The sequence below is a fragment of the Sesamum indicum genome, linkage group LG12 (genome assembly GCF_000512975.1).
Source record: "Sesamum indicum cultivar Zhongzhi No. 13 linkage group LG12, S_indicum_v1.0, whole genome shotgun sequence".
Lineage (NCBI taxonomy): Eukaryota > Viridiplantae > Streptophyta > Magnoliopsida > Lamiales > Pedaliaceae > Sesamum > Sesamum indicum.
This window is the reverse complement of record NC_026156.1, coordinates 694784-716158: the sequence shown is the minus strand read 5'-3', so window position 1 is coordinate 716158 and position 21375 is coordinate 694784. Positions and strand designations below refer to the sequence as shown.

Below are 21375 nucleotides of genomic sequence, written 5' to 3'. Positions count from 1 at the left end.
TGCCACGTGGCACAACGTCATTTGACATGTTTATGATCCATTTGTCCTCGTGTGGTTCTTAGCAAGACATATGCTATATTTAGAAAACAGATGGTGTCCAATATATTTGAATGACATATTGGCTTTGAAGGGAGAAGAAAACTGCACCATCAAATCCTTTTTGTTTCTTGAAAGACCAGAAAGGACTGGTTGTTTCAGGACTGAAAGTTTTTGATCAGATTGCTGAGAGATTCAAGATACAAATGCAATCTGAGAAATTTTGGATCTTTTGGTAGCATATTGATTGAAAATATACGTTCAGGGGTTGATGGTGTATCCATTCTGAAATGGTTAAGTTGAGATAACGCAAGGAGAACGGAAGGATGTTGAGCTGTTTCTCGTGTTGCATGTCAGAAGAGAAAATTCAACAAAACTCCGTGAAGAAGGCTCCAGAATTTAAGGACACAAAACCCTTGACCTCGATCTCAAATTTATCCCTCAAAACTGGTAAGAGGATTATCTGTCCTGATTCTTTGTCAAGTTTTTATTCCTTCCTGTGTCTCTTTCCTGTTTTATGCTTTGAATTCACAATTAATGTCCCTGATTGATAGATTGCCCTGATTAAACCAGTGTTATGATCAAGGCTTATGAAGATCATGATTATGGCTGCCCGTCAGCAATCAAAAGAGACACAAGATGCAGACATGATATTCAATCCAAAATTAAAAGAATAAAAATCTGTATTGTCGTTATCTGGAAGAGAATATGATTATTTTTGTTTATTTTTTTGTAGATTATCTGACAAATAATGCCTTTAGGCTCGTGCCAACTTTTTCTGCTTAGGCATATCTTCTGTTGCACCTGGGTTCTCTATTCCTGGAAGAAACACTAATGCTCTCTTCTCCTGTTTAGACACCAGAAATATGTAACTAAATCCTATAAGTTTAAATATTATCATGAAATATCTCCTCCAAAGTCGAGCATTTTAGTGAAGATTCTGGGCACTTTTAACATTTTCACATTATAAAATATGAATATTTCTTCTGTTTCATTTGACATGAGTTTGAACTGAGTTAATAGAGAACTGATTGCTATTACTTCAAAAGCTAAATGATGAATAAAATTGATCGATCACTAGATTTGCAGATAGCAGCAGGAGAAGGTATGTAGATGGAGAAATAGAAAAACTTGGAAAGAACAACATTGCTGCAGAAAATTTCACTTTCGAAGAGCTGTCAGCGGCAACTCAAAACTTCAACCCTGAAATGATGATAGGTGAAGGCGGCTTTGGTAGGGTGTACAAAGGCCACCTTGAAAGAAAGAAAATTGTAATTCCTTAAACCCCTACGTCCCATTTTGTTATCATCATTTTCTCATCCTCAAAACAGTTCATCAAAAGGGTGATTTCAGCTGACTTGTTTTTATCTTGTTGGTGTCGCTCAGGATATTGCAGTGAAGCAACTCGATAGAAATGGTTTCCAAGGAAATAGAGAATTTCTAGTGGAAGTTTTGATGTTGAGTCTTCTTCACCATTCCAATCTTGTCAATCTAGTAGGATATTGCTCTGAGGGAGAGCACAGAATTTTAGTCTACGAGTACATGGCCAATGGTTCCTTGGAGGATCACCTCCTAAGTATGTCTTACAAACTCCTCGTTACCTCATGCTATTTGTACTAAGCTTGATGATCAAAATACTTTAATTTCTTGATATTAAAGTCCTCAGAGTTGCAGCTTATTATTGTATGCGTGAACAGTTCTCTCTCAATTATGCTCATTAAGTTAATACATATCTTCATGAATTTGCCTTGCTGATCTTCCCCATGTCTGGATGCATTCATTATACTTGTGGCACCTGCTGAAATGCTGATTGATTCTTGTGTAAAGATTTAGGTCCAAACAAAAAGCCTCTTGATTGGGACACGAGGATTAAAATTGCAGAAGGAGCAGCAAGAGGACTTGAATACTTGCATGAAACAGCCAATCCTCCAGTGATTTACCGAGATTTTAAGGCATCCAACATACTTTTAGACAGCAACTTCAACCCCAGACTCTCTGATTTTGGGCTTGCCAAGCTTGGTCCTGTCGGAGGGAGACCTTACGTTTCAACGAGGGTGATGGGAACCTACGGCTATTGTGCACCTGAGTATGCATCCTCTGGTCAGTTGACTACCAAGTCCGACGTTTACAGCTTTGGAGTCGTGTTCTTGGAGATGATCACTGGCAGAAGAGTCATCGACCAAGCAAAACCAAGTCAAGAGCAAAATTTAATTGAATGGGTATGTGCTTAGAGAACTTCATTCACAATTTTCTCTGATTAAGGCTGCCTAGTGCATAAAATGAGTTTATATTTACTCTGCTCTTTGATGGATTTTGGCAGGCACAACCATTGTTGAAAGACAAGAAAAAGTTCCATCTGATGGCGGATCCATTGCTAAATGGGAACTATCCCGAAAAGGCACTTTATCAAGCTCTTGCAGTCGCAGCAATGTGCCTGCAGGAGGATGCCAGTACTCGCCCTATGATCACCGATGTTGTTACTGCACTAGAGTTTTTGTCACTAGACAAAAACCAAGAAGGAGAGAATGGTGATAAATAATAGATCCCCAGAAAATGGTGGTGTAGATAATGTCTAAACATGAACAAACTCAGAAATAGTTATGTTTAGGAGACAGATTTTTGTCAGTTTATAAAGACAAATTTTGCAATTTCTGAGTGAAATTTGAACAATCTTTTCACTGTAAAATATAAAATCATCTTGGGAGATATAATGGAATGTAGCTTAAACGTATCTATCTATTCAGGTGAAAGTGCTACTAATGGTTAGTGGTTTCAATAATTCCATGGACCCAATAGGTTGAGCTTGATTGAGATGACTTACCTTCCATTCTTGGATTCTAGAAGTCAGTTTCTTGCCTTAACAAAATGGTTGGCGTTAATATAAACAATACAACCAAACAATTGCATGCACATAAAAATGCAAGCAAGAAACTCTGAATCCCAATATTATGAGTGAAGACTAATGCAACACTCAACACCCCGTCATATTGTAATCATAGTATACATGTGGTAAACTGTTCTTACATAGAGGTTTGACCTTCAATCTGTAGATACAAAATATCTAATATATCCACTCCACACCAAGCAAAAAAGTTTGTTTCCAGAGCTATTTCCCGAGATGTTGCGGATCAATTTCCCAGGCTGATGCCAGCTGCAGTAGCAGTTGGTCTGGAGGGGATCCGTCCCATTCCTCTGTTAGTTCTAATGAAGAAGCAGCTTCGTGTAAATTCTCTAAAATCTCAGTTTTTACTTCCATAGGAATTCCCAGGACATCAGGGCCATTTTCCATAACTATATCTGCCAACTGAGTACAGTAAACAATGTCAGAGGGATCCCCCATAAGATGCACCCTAAATTGTTATGCACCAAGATTTCTGTCATAGAACCAACAGATAACATCATCTTCTCCAATATAAGTGGAATTTCCAGCTTTTATTGGGAGCGGAAAAAGGGATCTAGAATTTATCAAATACGGGATACAAAGTGAAGGCTATTATAAAACATGACTGGTCTAGATGCAGCTAAACTATGGAACTATAAAGCAAAAGACGTACCTGTTGAACCCAATATAAGCACATTTCAAAGAAATTCTGCTCCATAAGCAACTGTGAAACAGCATGCAAAACCTCGGTAGCTACTTCATCTGACAGTTGATCGATTATGGGGCCTGCTTTGTCCATAAGTTTTACAAGCAAGAGATCATCCCCAGTAGACAAAACTTCAGCAAAAGCTGAATCCATATCACCAACATGAAGTGCATCCATTGCGTTGCTCCAAGAAGTCCAAACGGGGTCACGCTCTGGTACTGATCCATTATCTCCTAATGCTTCAGCTGTCATCTCCGGTATAGCTACTCGAGCATTACGAGCAACTCCATTGTCTTCACCAGCTACTCGAATAGCTTCCAAGGTTGCTTCATCCTTTGAAGCTTGCCAAACACTTCTTGCAGAAGGTCCCTCACCAAACCTAACAGGTCCACCTCCTTTTTCCCAAGCTCTCCTGCTTCCTACCTGATCAGCCTCATTATCTGATTTAGAGGACCTAATATCCATAGTACCAGCACCTGCAGTTCTCCTTGAGCCCATTTGCCCATTTTTAGAATATGGATGGAAGTCCCAAGCATCTGATGCGTCAGATCTCCAAGAAGGGCCCCTACCCCTCATGCCTGAAGCAACACCATCAAATGCTGCAAACCTCTCCCCGAAGTGAATGCGACCATCATTTCCTCTCCCTGATTTAGCACCTGAATAGTCAGGGAAGCCACTGTACTTGCTGAGAGGCCTGTTTGAAGATCCCTCAAATCCAGCCATGAAACTACCACCCCTCCTACCGGTTGATATTGACAAATCTCTGGCCATGTCTTCAACAACTCTCTCAAGCCCCCGAACTCTGCTTTCTAGGGTCACCATGCTATCATGAGACCCACCCATAAAATCCTGCATTGGAAATGGAAAAGGAATTGTCAGTGCAATGGAAATTCAGGAAACCTGTCCTGAATGCAATGAAAGAAAGTATACCTGCAACATATTCATGAGATGAGCCTGTTGCCTCTCCAGTTGTAATAGTTGCCTCTGAATAGCCAACCAATTTCCTTTGTTATTCACTAATCCATCAGATTCATTTCTAGAAAAATCTGCATAAACGCCGGAAAACTCTCTCTGATTAGGATCGATCCTATCACCAATAGTTCCCTTCTTAATGCTCTCATATCCCTGAGCCTGGCCGTTTAGCATAGTCCTACTTGGATCTGTATCATTTGTCTCTGGGTCTTTTTCGTTTTGGGAATGTGAAGGATTAGCATATCGGCGAGGGACAACCACTTCTACAGGCAAATCACCTGAACCTCTTGTTTCTAGTTTATGGAAGAACTCAGGGTTCAATTCTTTGTCAGTTAATGCTGGTGGTACCTTCTTCCTTAATATCCCAACTGCCTCATCAGAAATGTTGTTTCCATTGCCTTTCGTATTAGAATCAGTGGGAGACGATCCACTGGATGAGTTCTTCTCTGATTTTTCACTTCCTTTCTCACCAAGATTAGGAAGATCCTTTCTATCAGATGAACCAGCAGGTTCAGAAGCCTCACCATCTGAAGGGTTGAATATTAAAGAAGAAATCATGTGAGTAACAAATAACTAATATTGCTAATGGAATTCTGCTGATGAGCACAAGATCCATGACTACCATGAGATGAAGCTTTATGTTCAGTAGATGATACATCTCCTTTCCCTGCAATTCTCTTCCAGAGCTGCAATGCCTCTGTCATACTCTCTCTCACAGGTTTTATCTGAAAACAGAAAGAATTACTTCAATTTGAATTGGCCAGCCAAGAAACCAGTAGAAACATAGTGCTGCCCAACTTCACTCTTCAGCTAGTCCAACAATTGTCATTCAAGCGCGCAAACTGAATATTACTTATGCAACATAAATACTCAAAGATGGAAAGTGTCCTTGGCAAACAGAATGAATTTTGGCCGTTAATTATACTCACATTCAAGTCATGTAACATACTTTATACATACCAAATACATGAGTTTTATCAAATATAAGCCAACTAATAATCTTTATGTCAAAGACAAACTAGAAGAATGAAGGTAAGACATGGTAATAACATGTTCTTGGGGTACTTTGGCCTAAATTGTTGTGAAATAAGAAATGCAGCTTTCATGTGGTTAATTTTGTGAATGTTGAGATAAATGGTAAGACCAAGCTGTTATGAGCTTTCAGGATTGATGCAAGGGAAATTAGGGGGAAAAGGGACTTCCTGTTTTCCATCAGTTGTATGCTATCAGGATGGATGCGTGTTTGCTCAATCATCCTCTGAAATATGTGACAGCAAGCAAACTCAAAATAGCTACTATTTTGATTTTTTAGCGCTACAAAAACAGAGGTCACCTTTAGGTGTCAAGTAGTATTGAGCAACTTAATGATAACAAGCATCAAAAGACCAACTCGTGAATTTTTTTAACTGAAAAACTCAGAAAGGTCAATTATTAGTTTTGCAGTATAATTCATCGAAAGATATCAAGTTCAGACATCAACTCGCTGGTGACTACAAGCAGCTAAATGAGGGAAAGATGTTTGAAGACCAAATCAAATTCTAAAATAACAAAATTCTAGCTGATCAGTGGGCAAAAATGGCAGGCTCACAGATAGCCAGTCTCTGAGAATCACATTGATGGTTTGCAGAGATGCTACTTTTATATACCTTGTCAAACCGACAGGCCTCAAGCACAGTCAACGTGGGCGTAGCTCCTTCTGGGGTTATGTTGCTCAAGTTCGAAGCCAAGGAACTTAATGCGCCAGCAGCAGCCTTTCGAGTTGCCCAGTCTGAACTGCCAAGACACTCATGAATACGCTGCAGTAATGGTTCCAAATTTTGTGGTGAAATTGCTCCTGCCTGAAACAGTAAGTAAGATTATTAAAAAAGAAAGAGTAATAAAGTCTACTTTCTTGTTTTGCTTTCATAACACCAACATTGCCAATGAACTGATGGAATGAAACATATTCAGACAGGTGAAAGGAACCACCATGGAAAGTGCCATGCTCAGTCTAATTTGAAGTCCAGGTTGTTACATGGACCAGTATGATAAATTGCACGGGCATTGACACGCTAAAACATTCAATAGCAAACAATTATTCACGAGTATCAGGACATAAGAGGGAAGATGTAATACTTCGTCGAAGGATGAATCAAAAACTCTAGAATCCAGAACATGTTTTCTCCGGGAGTACATTAAGCAAGTTTTAATGGCATAAAAAATCCTAGGAACACTGTGCAGATATCATGGATTGCCTAGATGAGCAAGCACCAGGAAATTACAGTAGTTAAATAGAACCTTATTGGATGGAAGGATCCAATGCTAAAGGCAATCTCACAATCCTGCAGTTAATTTCTAAAAATACTTCAACAATCACAGAACTTCACAAGAATCAAGTTGGACGACAGAAAACAATACTGCAATGAGTCAAGATTCCATTTCTCTACTCTTACTTCGCATCAAATATTAAAAAGTCAACTATATCATCAGATGAGACTTAATATCTAATCTAAATTTTCTCATAGTCTGCGACAAATATCAAAAGAATAACTTCTAGTACTCGCTCGTTCAAAAAGATAAAACAATGGAGGAGAACCACCACGACCGAACACTACCGCTGGAAATGGAACATACCTGAGACAAGCTCGACACAACTTGCAACAAAGAAGCCTTCGCGAAGAAATTTGGACTATTCAAAAATTTGCAAACCCTCGGACAAAGTTTCTGAAACGTTGCCAGAGGTGGGTCGGAGGCGCATTCCACCATCTTAGCCAAACACATTGACGCCCCACATTGTGCACTCTTGTTATTCTCACTCATCACCTCAAACAAGGGCTTCACAAAGAGCGAAACAACTCCGTCCCCGCCATTACCGCCCTTCAAGTACAGGCCGGCCAGCGAGCCAATGGCATCGCGACATGCGTCCCTAACCTGGGAATCGGAATCCTTGAGCCTCTTGACAATGTGGGCAATAATTTTAGTGAGATGAGTGGCGGCAGGATCAGTGTGGGCGGCACAGAGGGCCGCCAGGAGACGGATGCCCTCCTTCTTCACGGCGGGCTTCGGGTCATTGACAGCGTCGTAAAGGCAGTTGAGGAGCATGGAGACGCCGTCGTTCGACAGGGATTGGATAATCTTCTCAAGGTCTTCTACAGCGATCTGATGCGTGTCACGGTCGGCGAGTTTGGAGAGGGAAGTGAGGATTCGCTGCTTCAATTCAATCATGGCTAAATGGGATGACACGGAAGAGGAAGAAGAAGCGGAGGATGATCTTGATGGGGTTGTTTGGTTAGGCGGCTTTGTGGGCTTGGCAGATCTTTGCGAGCTCATTTTGCGCAGGATTTTTCTCCGGCAATGGCGTTGCTGAGAAGTTGCTCAGTCTAATGCAAAGTAGAGATTTCGGAATGGGGATAACAGAGCGAGCGAAGAATGCGATTGCTGTGATGAAAATGGGGGTTTTTGAATTGAAGAAGTGGGAGATTTTTGAGGGAAAAGGGTATAAGAAGTTCATGGGCTAATCCATCTATGGGGTATGGGTTACTCAGATTGAAAGCAAAAAACGTGAGCTGGATTTGAAAGACAAGTGAGATCTGTGGTTCAATTTCAGGCTGGTAATCACTGTTACATCCTCTTTTTTCCATTTTTTTTAACTAGTAATAGTTGTTGAATATTGCTATGTGCATATAATAAATAATTTTTTTTATAATTTAAAATATATAATCTATAAAAAATAAAATATATAAATTAACACATTAAACTAATAAAAAAATAAAAAAATTAAATTGAATTGAATAAATTAGTAATCTTATCAATCAAAAGATATTCTTTCTTTACAAACATTAGTTTCAGCACTCATAAGTGTTAAAAATATCATTTTGTGTCCATAGCAACTCTTTATTTTATAATAATATGGATTCTGTGTAGGTGAAGTAAAATTTAGATCTTGTAATTAAGTGTAATAATCAGGTAAAAAAATTTAAATTAATACCAAAATTAAGGTGGTACAAACTTATATATAATAATGTAATAATGTGGGTCATATATAAATAGAGAGTGCACATGGGAGTTTGAATTTTGTTTTTGGTAAATTTGTGGTTTTTGGGGGTGCTTATTTGTAATTCATGTTGGATGTATGCAAATGTATTCTATAATTTCACAAGTATTTTGGAATTATATGTTGATTTTCAAATTTGCTCAACTTCAAAACCTAGAATGGATTATTATATTAAAGTACCAAAAGTAACCCTAAAATTGATTTATGTGTATTGGGGTTTGGTTTTGAGGGCATTTTAGATTTTTTAAATGTTTACTCATATCTATATGTATTAATTTACTAATCACTCTATTTAACAAATTTGTATGGTTTGTGTACGGAGCACATAAATAATTCGCACATATTTTAAAAAATAATATATACAATCATCCACAAATTAAATGTATTTGTACACTAAATATAGGGATGCACGCGAGTCGTGTTTTCTGAATTGTGGACTATTCAAATAATATATTTAATTTTTCATGCAATATATTTTTGTACCCATTACAAATCTTATAAAATCGAATATTCAAGTAATCAAATAATTTTTAAAGTTTCGAATACCCGAACTTTTCCTCTTCTTTCTTCATTTTTTTTAATTTAAATTTGAATAAAAGTTAGACAACAACAAAATATTGAAAGCATATATTTCTTTTGATAATTTTATTTAAATAAATATCAGGGACTCGATTAATTTAATTGGGTATTTTTCTCCATTTAATAACTAAATTAAATTATTTAAAATCGAGTTTAGATATTTCAAAACTCGAAAATTGTAAAAATTATTCAACTCATTTTATAAAAATTCATTCTCATTGAATTGAGACTCGAACAATCCGATTCGAACGCTCATCCCTAACTAAATGCACCCACCACGAGACAGAGTTTCAACTAAAATTTTGATAAATGTGACTTTACAACTCAAATAAAGTCTCACCTAAACTTATTTAATTATTCAATAATATTTTCTTATTTTCGCCATCTTACCTGCCCAAGAATTTTACCCATTTTCCCTTTCATTCAGGTGTCTGCAATAACTTTTATTTTATAATAAAAATAATTTATACTTTTTTTATATGAATTTCTCAATAGTAAAATTTAGGAATATTTAAGAATAAAAATTAAAAATGAAAAAATATTGGAATTTAAATATTTAAAAAATAATTTATATTTATAATTTTATTAATAAGTTGCAAAAATTAGTAGAAAATTGCTTACAGCTTTTGCTTTAAATCAACCGAAATTATTAATACATAATTTGAAGCTATAGAAATTTATCGTTTACTCGGGTATTTAATTTCTGAGAATATAAAAAAAGTCAAGTACTAGGAATAATATCATGACACAATTTTTTTTTTATACCAACTACAAAAAACTATATATTTATTAGATTAGATTTCCAGAATAAATAGTATCATTTAATTCGGATTTATTTGTAAAATATATACAAGACATGGAGTTTATAAAAAGATTGTATATTTATTTTATGAACTCAAATTTTCAATTAGAATACTCTATCTAATACTTTTTTATTATCACCAACGCTGTATTTGGAAGAAATAATTAGGATTTAGAATAAAAAATTTAAATAATTTTATATTAGATAAATTTAAAATTCATCACAATGCTACAAAAAATTTAATTTTTTTTATTGCATGAATTTATTTAAATAAATTTGATAGATTCGGGATATTCGTAAATTCAAACACAACACAAGATTAATGGCAAATTAAATCATAAAAATAAAAATAAATAATACAGAACTCAAATTTAAGAACAATGGACTTCAACACTGTGTCATTTTGAAACATTCAGAAGAAAATGAAAAACATTTCCAAAAATGAAAACCAAAGTGGGCCAGCAATTGTAGGAAAAGGTCAAGGGTAGCCTAATCCAAGAAACACAGGATACAACCATGCTGGATCTACCCAAATGCTCGTTTTGAGGTGAGAACTGGATTTCTTGAGAGCCATTCCGAAAGTAAGAGTACTCACTTTTTTACCAAGATTCGTTTTTTTCTTTCAATAACTCAAATCTGCTTTTGTGGGCTGTCTATCATTTGATTTGACTCCTCATTTTCCATTATCTTGGGACGTTTTGGATTCAAGGTTCTATTTCACAGCCCCTTTGGAAGCTCCGGATTGTGGGCTTTGTGGGTAAGCTTCAACTCATTTCAGTTCTTGTTCATATGGGATTCGATTAGACTTCAATTCAATTTCAATGCTGAAAGTTGGATCCCTGATGTCCTGTTTTACTCATCTTCTGTTTTATTCTTGTGAAGTTTCATGGGGTTTGAGGAATAAGAGGATTTTGATAGTTTTTGTTTTTCTGTATTTCTTTAGCTTTGAGAATTGGGGGTTTGGAGTGGTGGGCTTTTGCTCTTTGTGCAGGATTCTTGTGGTCAAGAGTCAGGAGATGTAATTTATGAGTTTCATGGTGACATTGATTGTGCTGACAGTTATGCTGCAGCTCTAGGTGCTTCTGTTTTAACAAAATTGGTTCATCTGAAACTATTTAGTCCAAAAGCATTGATTATCTGCAGTAGGTTAGTTGAGGTGTTTAAATCAATTAGCTCTTTGCTTGTTAGATTGTGAAAATCATGCATCACATGATTACCACCTAAATGTACTCTATTGTGCCTTTTCTTTTCCCTTTATGGCAGAAAGTTTGTAAGCACTTCTAATCTTGGTAGTTAACTTTTGTGTTTTGATGATTAGGACCAAGAGCTTGTAAGTGAAGTAAAGTCTCTTGGCTTGCATTTTCTACTAAAAATGCATTGGTTTATATGTATAGTTCTATTCCTATTCTGATAAGAGTATCAGAAGTTTTGGAATGAAGAGTTGCCAATGGGGTGCTAGGAAAAGTTGCTTCAAAATCTGAACAGTATGTGAGAATAACTCCTACCAACTTGATTCGTCAAAGATTGTTATGTTGTGAATTTAATGAAGACAAATGTAAAATCCTTGCCACCCTCGATCAAATTGCTTCAGTGAGTTTCATATGTAATGTTGTATCTGCTACAGTTGATTTAAGACTTACGTGCTTTGTGCTGCTATTTTCCAGGATCTTGAACAGCTTGATTTGCTCTCTGTTTCAACAAGCCTGCTTTAGAGTTGCACTAATTCATTCGCAGATAATTTCTTGGTGGACTTTTGAAGCTAGTTGGAACAATATGGTTCAGACATTAGAGGCTATAAGGGGTGGAGGAGGATCCGTTAAAGTGGGTACAACTGGGACAATCAGTGCCCTAATGTCTAGAGAGATAGAATCCACAAGATCTGAATCTAAGACACCTTCTCTGTGCGCTTCGGTCCCTGTTGCAGCCGGTGATGTTACTCCTAGAAAACTGAAACCCAGAACATCAATGGATGAAGCAAGCAGCAGCGGAACAAGCAATGTTAAAAATGATAAAGGCCCTGAAACAGTAAAGAAGGCGAAGCACTACTCTGGAGGAACTCATCAAATTCCAATGCTTGCAGCTGATAATATATCGATAGAAGGGACTCCAATAAGACAAAAGCCCGTCAAAAAGGGGCCTGGTGTAGTTGAAATCGTGGACATAAAATGTGGAAATCCAGACAAGACATGGGTTAACCCCATAACAAATCGTCTAAAGAAGCTTGGGTTCTCAAAACTATCTGACAGCATAGGCTAACTAAGGTGACTACCTCTTAAGATCAGCCTTTAGATTCCTGTAAGTGAATCCAGAAAACATATTTCTCTGATTGCTTTCCACTACTTCCACCATAGAACACATACTTGGTATGAGCCGGTTGCTTCCCCTCTTCTTTCTTCCAGGAACAGTGATCAGCGATTCGAGCTTGGATTTGGAGAACCCACCAGTTGAAGCTGAGTTTGCAAGTTGTCGTGCAGGCTTGTTGGAGCTGCTCTGGCAACCCATCTCAAGCCGGCTAAAGTACTCTATTTCTTGCATGATGAGGGATCCAACTGTACCTCTAGTCCCTATAGCCACCGGATTAGATTTCAAGGCCATCTTATCAGAAAATGCTAAGCCAAAACTATGGGATATTTGCACCTTCTCTTTTACACTAGGAGGAAAAGTTGAGGCCTGTGGCCGAATAGCTGCTTCGGGTCTCATCTTGGTGGGAGACTTGCTTAGAGTGTGAGACATCTTAAGCTAGTTAGTTCTTGAGTTTGCATGAAATCTTTACCTTATATTCTTTATCTAAAGTAGAGGCCTATGGGGGGTGATGTGGTCACTGAATTCATGTGCATGCAGTTAAATCAATTTAAGTTGGATGTACTATTCCCTAACCACTTATTCATCCATTTCAGTTTGTTTCAATTCTGAGTATATATGAATGATGCCAACCCCATTATATGCTGCTGATTCATGTACCTAACAAGTCCCAATTGGCCAATTTGAAGGCAGTAGGTGAAACAAAAGGACCATAAGTTAGAAGAAGTGAGCTTTTTCTCCTTTTATTGAGTGGTATGTTTGCTTGCATTCTGTTGAATGGTGAAAAAGAGTAAATTGTGTAAGTTTTGTTTGGTGAAGAAAGTTGGATAATGTGAGGGTTCCTGAACTGGGTTGAGGCCTACCCCCCCCCGCCCCACCAACCAAAAAAAAAGATCATTTCATGGGAGGGGTCATGGGAGGCATATGACTATATATTTCTTTGCTTCATCATGTGAACTCAATCATGAAAGTGATAGACAACCAAATCTTTTCATACTTGCGCACCACCACTAGCCCACTATATATTCGAGTAAATCACAAACAAATTTTTCTGAAATAAAATTGCCATAATTATCTAAGAAAAATTTGAAATAAAATTGCCATAATTATGTAAGAAATATATGTTAGACGATTGTTAATATTATAGGAGTATTTGAAATTTTTTAAATAATGTGAAGATAATTGTAATTATGATAAAATTGAAAGGATTATATTGTAATTTACTGTTTTCTTTTTAGGGATAATCTTGGTAAATAAATTGGAAAATCAAAGAAATTTGACATACTTATAAGTTTATGAAAATGGGTACTATTTTCTTTATGATATGCCCATAAACATTGAAAATTTGAATTATCTTTCTATTTTATGTAGAATACATTTTTTTTAACTAGAATTTTTGTAATGTTTAAATGATGGGGGACTATATCAAGGTACTTTTTCCAAATATAAGTTGATGATATATATATATATATATGTGTGTGTGTTGGAGGGGGACCAGTTCCGTGCTTGAAAGGTTGTAATTTGTTGTCCAATTTTAAAAGACTTAAGTATTTGTTTGATTGGGACGAAAAATAAGTGTATAAAAAAAATGTATTAAAAAGAAAATTGATGTTTTGTTAGGGACAATAGATTAAGGAAAAGTAAAGTTGGATATATAAGAAACACCTCAAAAGTTTAATTTTATTTTCATCCAATATTAGAAAAAAATTAAAAGTTCGATTTTCGATTTAAAATTTTGTACGGGGATTATTGTAGTTGAACTTGCACAAAACGAAAAAACCATAAAGCAGTTTGAATGTCGTGTAGAAAACATTGGCTTTAAGAAAAATAGTTAGATTGAACCCATTTATTAAATGCAAAATTAATCTTTATATGTAATAAATATATTACAAAAGGTTATGAAAGTAATTATACTTAGATTATTATTCTTTATATGTAATAAATATATTACAAAAGGTTATAAGAATAATTATTACTTAGATTAGATGGCCCAAAAATCCCTAACATTTTGAAATTAATTGAGGTAATTTTTCTACTAATAATTTCTTTCTATTTTTCATTCGGATTTTTTTATTAAAGAAAAAAAGAAAAAATTGGTGTGGCTAGGTGAAGCTTGCTCTCGGAAATCAAATCTATCAGAGCCAGGTTTCGATCCTGGGACCTGTGGGTTATGGGCCCACCACGCTTCCGCTGCGCCACTCTGATTTGTTGTTTTTGGTTTAAACTAAAGATATAACACAACGTCCAGTTATAATGGTCAGGATGTTTAAGGACCGTTGGTTTGATCGTATCCGAACTGGAGAGTGAAAATCTGAAACCATCAAAGCAATGGCGTCAACAGCTCTCCAACCCAAATTCTCGCTTAAACCCATTATAGCTTCTTCTTCGTCGTCGTCTTCTTCAGTTGCGCCTGTTTCAGTTCATCTCACTTCTCAGTTTCTGGGCTCTGCGAGAATTGCTGGATGGTCCAGAACCACCCGGAAATTGGGACCAACCTCTGGTTCAAGAACTACTTGCTGGTTCAGGTTCGGCAAGAATGGCGTCGACGCTGAAGGTGCTGGCATTTACGGAAGCCAGTCTCGCGATGATTTCGACCGGGACGATGTTGAACAGGTGTAATTTGTCGAACATTCCTTCATTCCTTATCTCTTCTTCTTCTGCTGCTGCTGTTGTCGGTTGTGCTAGTACTTAGTTTTGTTGATGGCTGGCCGGCTTTTTTTAACTACTGTTGCTTATGTTTGTTTGTTCATGTGGATGAGACTTGTGGATAACTTTGTAAGTTTGAATGGATTTCAAAATGGGAATAACCTTAATATTTTAATGTCTGAACAGTACTTCAATTACATGGGAATGCTGGCAGTGGAGGGTTCTTATGATAAGATGGAGGCTCTTTTGGAGCAGAACATCCACCCAGTGGATATCTTGCTCTTGATGGCTGCTTCTGAGGGTGATAAGCCAAAGATTGAAGAGTTGATGAGAGCTGGAGCTGATTGCACCGTCAAGGATGCAGAAGGCCGTACTGCGTTGGAGAGGGCCGTCAGCGATGAGATCAAGGATTTTATTCTTGGTTTTTCAGCTCAGAAAGCATGATTCTTGAACTACATGTGAAGTTTTGCTGTTGTAGTTCCCCCCTCCCTTGTTATAAGGTTTGGAAGTATGCATTGAACAATCAAGATGTTTGCATAAATTTGTCTTGATGGTTTATGGCTTCTAGTTTACAAAAGATAATGTTGAGGTGAATTATACATTATTGTGCTAGCAAACTGGATGAACTGAAAATGTGAAGATGAGAGGTTTTCTGACTGTCACCGATGATATTACGCAACAGCAAGAAAATGAATTACGCATATACATATGACAGCGTGTATATGCAAGCAAAGAGAAAGATTGCCATTAACAATATAAGTTAGTCAGATAAAGAAGCTCTACGTTACAAGACACTTTTTGGGGTTTAAGTTCAATCACTGCTTGAGATAAAGCTCAAGGAGCTTCTTCAGAGTATCAAAAACACTGGTAAATGGATTGAACGCAACGGGGGCTTTCAGTTCTAGATCGGGAAATTGGTTTGTTAGAGCTTGTTGCATCCCGGACATGGACATCATTGCCGCTAGCTGACTGTTTGACATCACCTCACAGTCTTGTGGAGTATCTTTGATTTTGCTAGGATCATACCCAAAATTTGCTAAGATAGATTTGTACTTATAAATGAACTCTGGTCCAGGATTAGGCGTCCTCGAGTATATCTGAAATATTGTTCTTAGTAATTGGAAGTAATAAAGGAATGAGCTCAGACAATTATCAGAATTATGCTCAGAATCAACAGAAACTAGTGCCAGATATTGAAAGAAAATCCATGAAATGTGAACACTGGGTGGCAGTGATTTTAAGTTAAGGTAGTGGTAGGCAACCTGAAGTCCTGCAGAGCATTATGACTTCCAAAACAACGGCAACTAAGATCAAAGATTCTTGACATTGCTCGGATCTAACTTTCAGTTCTATGTAGACAATATATAGTTTGATAAAGCCATTAACGTAGCAAAAATTGTTGTGAAGATAGATTGAACGAGATATAACAGGATTTTCTTTAGGGCTTTAAATCGAAGTGACAAGAGAAGGCCGGCAAGTATAGAATGCATATCAAGAAACAATATAAACTGGAGGCTCTCAGAAAACTAGAATGTGTCGGGATGCAGAATAAGTGTACCTGTATGAAACTTCTGTCCTTAGCTCCAGAAACCAAAGCATAATTGTCATAATCAGTTGCTATCACATCATAAGGTTCCTTGGGAATGAATGGCAAAGTGGGAAACCGAAGGTAACACTTCTCCTTGATCATCTCCTGTCTTTCTAGGTCAGTTTCATTTTTATCCTTCTCTTCCTCAGAAAGGCATTGAACCTTTCCCCTTATACCTGTAATATAACCAGCAGGTCCTCCGTGAACACAAAATGTATCAACCTGGATAGCAGGTGTATCCAGATCAAACGTATAAATGCCCTGCGATTATGTAGCATGAAATAAATTTCAGAAATCAGGCCAACAATTCCACTCATAGAGTAAACATGAAAAAGATGAGGACACAAAAGATTCCATCCAAATTTGTAGGTGACTGTATACATAATTCGTCATCCTCTTCTCTATGATCCGTCCTGCCCCTTAATCTGTGTGGGGAACCGTAAAGCTTAGATATGCCAATAATGATCTTTGAGATCTTTATCTAACGAGCAATGTGGGGATATTATTGACACACAGCACAACTTGCCAGTTATTAAGGCGCCGAGGGCATTTCTTTTAGTAGGGATGTGAGCTGAAATATAAAACATTCATCAGATCGTTCTTTTTCTTTCTTGGAAGTTTTCCAGTTACCTGAGTGCAGTGGCAATCTTCTTGACCCTGCCCAGCAAACCCACGTTTAAGGGAAGCTACTTCAAACCATCTACCAGCATATCTGGCTGGATCAAAATTCTTCACTGTCATGCCTCTCATCATCATCAGCATTCCATTCCCCTCGTCATTGTCCAAAGGAAGAGTCAGCTTATTATCAGTAGCACTTGCAAGCTGGCATATATTCCCATGAGAAATATTTGTTGCAATAGCCTGCCGAATAGAACAAAATCATGTTTGGAGCTCGGCGATCTGTTTTTCCCATTTACATAACTAGAATAAGGTCAAGACATATAAATACCAAAAAAAATGAGAAAACTCAGGAGCACCACCAACATTTCAGACAGACCTGTCCTCATAGAATCAAATGTTTCTTGTTCTTGAATATAGTACCTCCATAAAAATATTAGAGTTCTAAGACATAAAAAGGATGATAATAATCTTAAAACAGCAGATAATTCAGCATTTCTCTCTTCCAAATTTAAATGCTTTCAAAGAACACTGGAAAAACACTGAAGTTCATCATTGAGTTTGAGGAAAAGGGTTGATTATATCCTTCCACATAACAATGTTCAGATTACGTAAAGCAGTTCCCACTGACTGGCATAACATAGCCAAAAGAAAAGACACATATTTTGCTTTGTAAAAGTAAGCCATGGCATATAAAATGAAGCATCAATATACAAATAGAGCACTGACCAGGTCTGTCTGAGATAGCAATATCACTGATGCTGCGAAACCTGCTATTGCTGGTTTAACACCAAATTTAATGGATATAGGGTGATCAAGACAGCAGTTTGACATGTCTTTGCCCGGAATTCCCCTACTGCAGATTGCAGCATATTCAGCACTCCGCAGTAGATTATAGACGAGCCAAGATCCAGATAATACTATGTACGGAGTTCAAATACAATTTTTAAATGAGCACATATAACACACGAGCCAACTCGAACACGATTGCATATACTGCATGACTTCTCTATCATACATGATGTAGGTTGTCAAGAACTGGGAAGCCAAGCACTAATTAAACTAATTGAGATACAACTTAAGCATGTAAACCTAAGACCATATCAATTTAGTTTAACATCTCCAGAAGAATCCAACTATCAGCCTGAAGTCTATAGAACAACACTGTGTATCTTTCAGCAACAAAAAGAACCCAAAAAATGGACAATCATTAGCTTAAGAAATCTCAAGAACAACTCAAACTGTTCCAGCAAAGCATCAAGAATCCAACATTGCTTTGGGAAGCCTGAATATTGGAACTGAAAATCTTCCAACCAATCACTTGCAACTCCAATCATAAATTATCATAATCAGATAAAGGCATAGAGGCAATGACGACTTATCATAAGAGGGAGAAAACCAAAATTTTCCTAAAAAAACAAAAACGGGGCAGATATTGGAAGGAGAGGCGAGAAACGTACTTGGGCAGTCGAGGATAACGCGATTGAACTATTACAGGTGGTGCTTGTGCCGCAACAAGATTGCTACACTTATACACCATTTTCGGACAAGGAATTAAGCTAGAGTTACTGATTCTTGAAACCCAGATACAGAATTCAAGAACGACTTTGGATTCCTTCTATTCTAATAACACAGTTGGCAAGATCAATTTTTTGTGAACTTTTGCTCGTACAGGTATAGAGCGAGGACTGATGACAGTTAAAAGAGATGGGACTGAAACAAACGGTTAAGCTCTTCCCCCTTCTGCCCGATTCTAATTTATTACCGGCTACCAACTACACTAAATTTTTCTATCCGTACGATAACTACCTATTGCTCTTTCCTTTTCTTTTGTTTTATCTTTTCTTAAAATCTTGGGAGTCTGGGACCGACTGTTATGTCTAATCTACGTACAACAGTCCCACCTTCACCGCAACCATCAATCACTCTCTTTCTTTCTCTTTCCATCCATATAAGATAAAAGCAGTAATTAATATGTCTACATGGTGGGTCTCAACTTCAAACTCTCATTCGGACAAATCAAATTGTGTCAACCTTGATTCATAACTATTTTTGATTTCGAACCGGGCTTCTGGAGAAACGAAAATCACACCAATTTAGGCCTGCTAATGGGTCCAGATTCCAGGCCCATGAATCCCTCCAATACAGAAGCGTCGGATACCCCAAACCTGTCCAGAACCTCCAGGTACGGTTTGTTGTGAATCTGATGCATGACTGTCGCTCCAATTTGCTTCATCTTCTTCAAGTTGTTCTGGTTACTTTGCTTTTCCATCGAAGCGTGGTATTAGTATTATCAATCGGTTCAACTAGTGATTCAGTGATCCGACAATTTGTCCGATGTATAATGAGCTCAGCTTTTGAGTCGAGCCCAACATTCCATAATAATACAGATTTGTACAGCTTTTGAGTCGAGCCCAACATTCCATAATAATACAGATTTGTACGGCCACGTATAAAAGGATTCTTAAGTGGTCGACCGATCTAACTGAATGACCTGATCTACCAATCATCAATCTCGAGAGCATTCTAGAAATTAAATGCAAATATATGTATTTGTATTTATTTTAACATATCCGACTCCTATAAAACTAAATAAACGCGGTCCTACTTACATGCACTTGTGATGCTGAAATCTAACTTCTTTAACTACTCTAAATTATTTTAAAATACATTTAGTATAGAAAAATTTTTTCGTTAGAGATCACCCAACAAATCTAAAATAGATTTTTTATTTTTATGCTAACCCGACATTTTAAAATTAAATACTGCAAAATATCTATGCATGATCTCGACTCAAATCACTAATCCTACGAGTTACTCGGAACTCGGAAGGATAGTTAATTTTTGACGTTAGAGCACGCTGATCAAGAACTTCGAGGTGGCCTAAAGATTTAGGTATGTACAAACCTCGGTCGTCTGGGCCGTTTTAGTTTATCATGTTATTATATCGAAATGGGCACTCCCAAATTGAGGTTTGTTTGACTTCCTATGCCACTCCATCCTACCAAAATACGAAATCCAAAGAGACGTCTCAAAAGTCGCTAAATGTAATGGGCGATTGTCTCAAAAATCATTCTTAAAGGCGTGTGTTACATGTGAATATTTATATATTAAAAATAGTACAATTTAGTGTGTCTAAAAAATTAAATAAAAGAGGGAAAATTTTGACACATATACTAACATGACTAATGATGTGTGTGGCGTGTTGCAAAGATGACAATTTTTTTTATTTATCTTTATATATTTTATATTTTTTTTTTAATTAGAAATTCAATTTTTATTATGTTAATAAAAAATGAATTTTACTTTATCTAAGTTTATTCTTTCTCTCCTTTTCTTTTTAGTAAAATTAGTTGTTGCGGCACACGATTTCAAGAGCAAATGAAAAAAAAATTATGATGTGAGATGAAAGGAAAAGAAACAATCGGGATGTAAGGGGTTGAGAAAAAAAAAACGTAGAGTGAGTGGAAAAAAATTATAATTATGAATTTATTAAAAAAAAAGATAGAAATTTGTTAAGAAAAAAAATATAATTGTGTTTCTTAACCAAAGTTTTTTTACATAAAAAGATAAAATAAATAATAAATTAGGATATTAAAAATTTAGTACAATAAAAAAATTATAATAGTATAAATATTTTGTTTTTCAATTGTATCATAATTACAAACACATCAACATACACATTCGGCAACATACACATAATAATATCATGCTGATCTGACTTCGTATGAGTTAAATATATGTCCATATTTAATTTAAAATTATTAATTAATTTAATATTTAAGATATATTTAAATAATATAATGAATTATATTAATTAAAAAATAATAATCATCTCTCCCAAAATCCTTTTCACATGGTAGGTTGCTCGTTACGGGAGGTATTGTCTCTTTTGATTTAATATATGTAATATGATTTTATCTTGAATTAACATTTTAAAAAAAATATTATTAAAAATTATAAACTGGTTAAACTCTTTTTATACAGTCAATGTAAAATACTTACCTCCATCATATAATCAATAATTAAATGATAAAAACACGCCGTGTAACTTTCAATTTATTTTTTATGTGACCACACGTACGCGTGTGAATGTTTGTGAGGGGAACCGTACCTAATTGTAGTAATCAAGTGTTTAATGAAATATTAAATTATTTACATTAATGTGTTGACAATATTAGTAAACCAACCAGAGAAATAAAATTAAATAAAG

General features: G+C 36.3%; 5 protein-coding genes and 1 non-coding gene across 13 annotated transcripts; 3 read left to right on the top strand and 3 right to left on the bottom strand.

The window, feature by feature from the left end:
• LOC105174847 (probable serine/threonine-protein kinase PBL23) lies at positions 129 to 3111 on the top strand. 2 transcript variants are annotated; one of them, XM_011097068.2, is made up of 5 exons: positions 129 to 486; positions 1126 to 1307; positions 1423 to 1612; positions 1864 to 2255; positions 2357 to 3111. In XM_011097068.2, the coding sequence occupies exons 1-5, from the start codon at positions 363 to 365 to the stop codon at positions 2573 to 2575; spliced, it is 1107 nt and encodes a 368-aa protein (XP_011095370.1). In that variant the 5' UTR covers positions 129 to 362; the 3' UTR covers positions 2576 to 3111. The 2 variants fall into 2 exon arrangements, with proteins under 2 accessions (XP_011095370.1, XP_020554099.1); XM_020698440.1 differs by having other exon boundaries at positions 361 to 486; positions 1118 to 1307.
• On the bottom strand, positions 2966 to 8169 carry LOC105174846 (microtubule-associated protein TORTIFOLIA1). Its single transcript, XM_011097067.2, has 6 exons — positions 7209 to 8169; positions 6242 to 6433; positions 5218 to 5320; positions 4554 to 5122; positions 3591 to 4472; positions 2966 to 3340 (listed from the first exon to the last, which is right to left on the bottom strand). Exons 1-6 carry the CDS (start codon positions 7902 to 7904, stop codon positions 3143 to 3145), a joined length of 2640 nt encoding a protein of 879 aa, XP_011095369.1. The 5' UTR covers positions 7905 to 8169; the 3' UTR covers positions 2966 to 3142.
• On the top strand, positions 10448 to 12596 carry LOC105174845. 7 transcript variants are annotated; one of them, XR_848861.2, is made up of 4 exons: positions 10448 to 10590; positions 10719 to 10766; positions 11674 to 12304; positions 12409 to 12565. XR_848861.2 is itself a non-coding variant. In XM_011097064.2 (4 exons), the coding sequence occupies exons 1-3, from the start codon at positions 10543 to 10545 to the stop codon at positions 12263 to 12265; spliced, it is 654 nt and encodes a 217-aa protein (XP_011095366.1). In that variant the 5' UTR covers positions 10461 to 10542; the 3' UTR covers positions 12266 to 12270; positions 12409 to 12596. The 7 variants fall into 7 exon arrangements, 3 of the variants coding, with proteins under 3 accessions (XP_011095366.1, XP_011095365.1, XP_011095368.1); XM_011097064.2 differs by having other exon boundaries at positions 10461 to 10556; positions 11674 to 12270; positions 12409 to 12596; XM_011097063.2 differs by having other exon boundaries at positions 10462 to 10556.
• On the bottom strand, positions 14444 to 14515 carry TRNAM-CAU. Its single transcript has one exon. It is a non-coding gene; the product is annotated as a tRNA-Met (tRNA).
• Positions 14584 to 15568, top strand: LOC105174844 (protein LHCP TRANSLOCATION DEFECT). Its single transcript, XM_011097062.2, has 2 exons — positions 14584 to 14923; positions 15143 to 15568. Exons 1-2 carry the CDS (start codon positions 14639 to 14641, stop codon positions 15398 to 15400), a joined length of 543 nt encoding a protein of 180 aa, XP_011095364.1. The 5' UTR covers positions 14584 to 14638; the 3' UTR covers positions 15401 to 15568.
• LOC105174843 (chloroplastic lipocalin) lies at positions 15678 to 19137 on the bottom strand. Its single transcript, XM_011097061.2, has 5 exons — positions 18623 to 19137; positions 17892 to 18018; positions 17175 to 17405; positions 16515 to 16805; positions 15678 to 16053 (listed from the first exon to the last, which is right to left on the bottom strand). The coding sequence occupies exons 1-5, from the start codon at positions 18700 to 18702 to the stop codon at positions 15772 to 15774; spliced, it is 1011 nt and encodes a 336-aa protein (XP_011095363.1). The 5' UTR covers positions 18703 to 19137; the 3' UTR covers positions 15678 to 15771.

Coding starts and splice junctions, on each gene's coding strand:
- LOC105174847 (XM_011097068.2), top strand. CDS start 363: ATGTTGAGCTGTTTCTCGTGTTGCATGTCAGAAGAGAAAATTCAACAA. Junction 487..1,125: donor AAATTTATCCCTCAAAACTG/GTAAGAGGATTA, acceptor CTAGATTTGCAG/ATAGCAGCAGGAGAAGGTAT. Junction 2,256..2,356: donor AGCAAAATTTAATTGAATGG/GTATGTGCTTAG, acceptor GGATTTTGGCAG/GCACAACCATTGTTGAAAGA.
- LOC105174846 (XM_011097067.2), bottom strand. CDS start 7,904: ATGAGCTCGCAAAGATCTGCCAAGCCCACAAAGCCGCCTAACCAAACA. Junction 5,321..6,241: donor AGGCCTGTCGGTTTGACAAG/GTATATAAAAGT, acceptor TTCTGTTTTCAG/ATAAAACCTGTGAGAGAGAG. Junction 4,473..4,553: donor ATCTCATGAATATGTTGCAG/GTATACTTTCTT, acceptor TTTCCAATGCAG/GATTTTATGGGTGGGTCTCA.
- LOC105174845 (XM_011097064.2), top strand. Junction 10,767..11,673: donor CCGGATTGTGGGCTTTGTGG/GTAAGCTTCAAC, acceptor GCTATTTTCCAG/GATCTTGAACAGCTTGATTT.
- LOC105174844 (XM_011097062.2), top strand. CDS start 14,639: ATGGCGTCAACAGCTCTCCAACCCAAATTCTCGCTTAAACCCATTATA. Junction 14,924..15,142: donor ACCGGGACGATGTTGAACAG/GTGTAATTTGTC, acceptor ATGTCTGAACAG/TACTTCAATTACATGGGAAT.
- LOC105174843 (XM_011097061.2), bottom strand. CDS start 18,702: ATGGTGTATAAGTGTAGCAATCTTGTTGCGGCACAAGCACCACCTGTA. Junction 17,406..17,891: donor TGCTATCTCAGACAGACCTG/GTCAGTGCTCTA, acceptor TCTATTCGGCAG/GCTATTGCAACAAATATTTC. Junction 16,054..16,514: donor AGGACAGAAGTTTCATACAG/GTACACTTATTC, acceptor ACAATATTTCAG/ATATACTCGAGGACGCCTAA.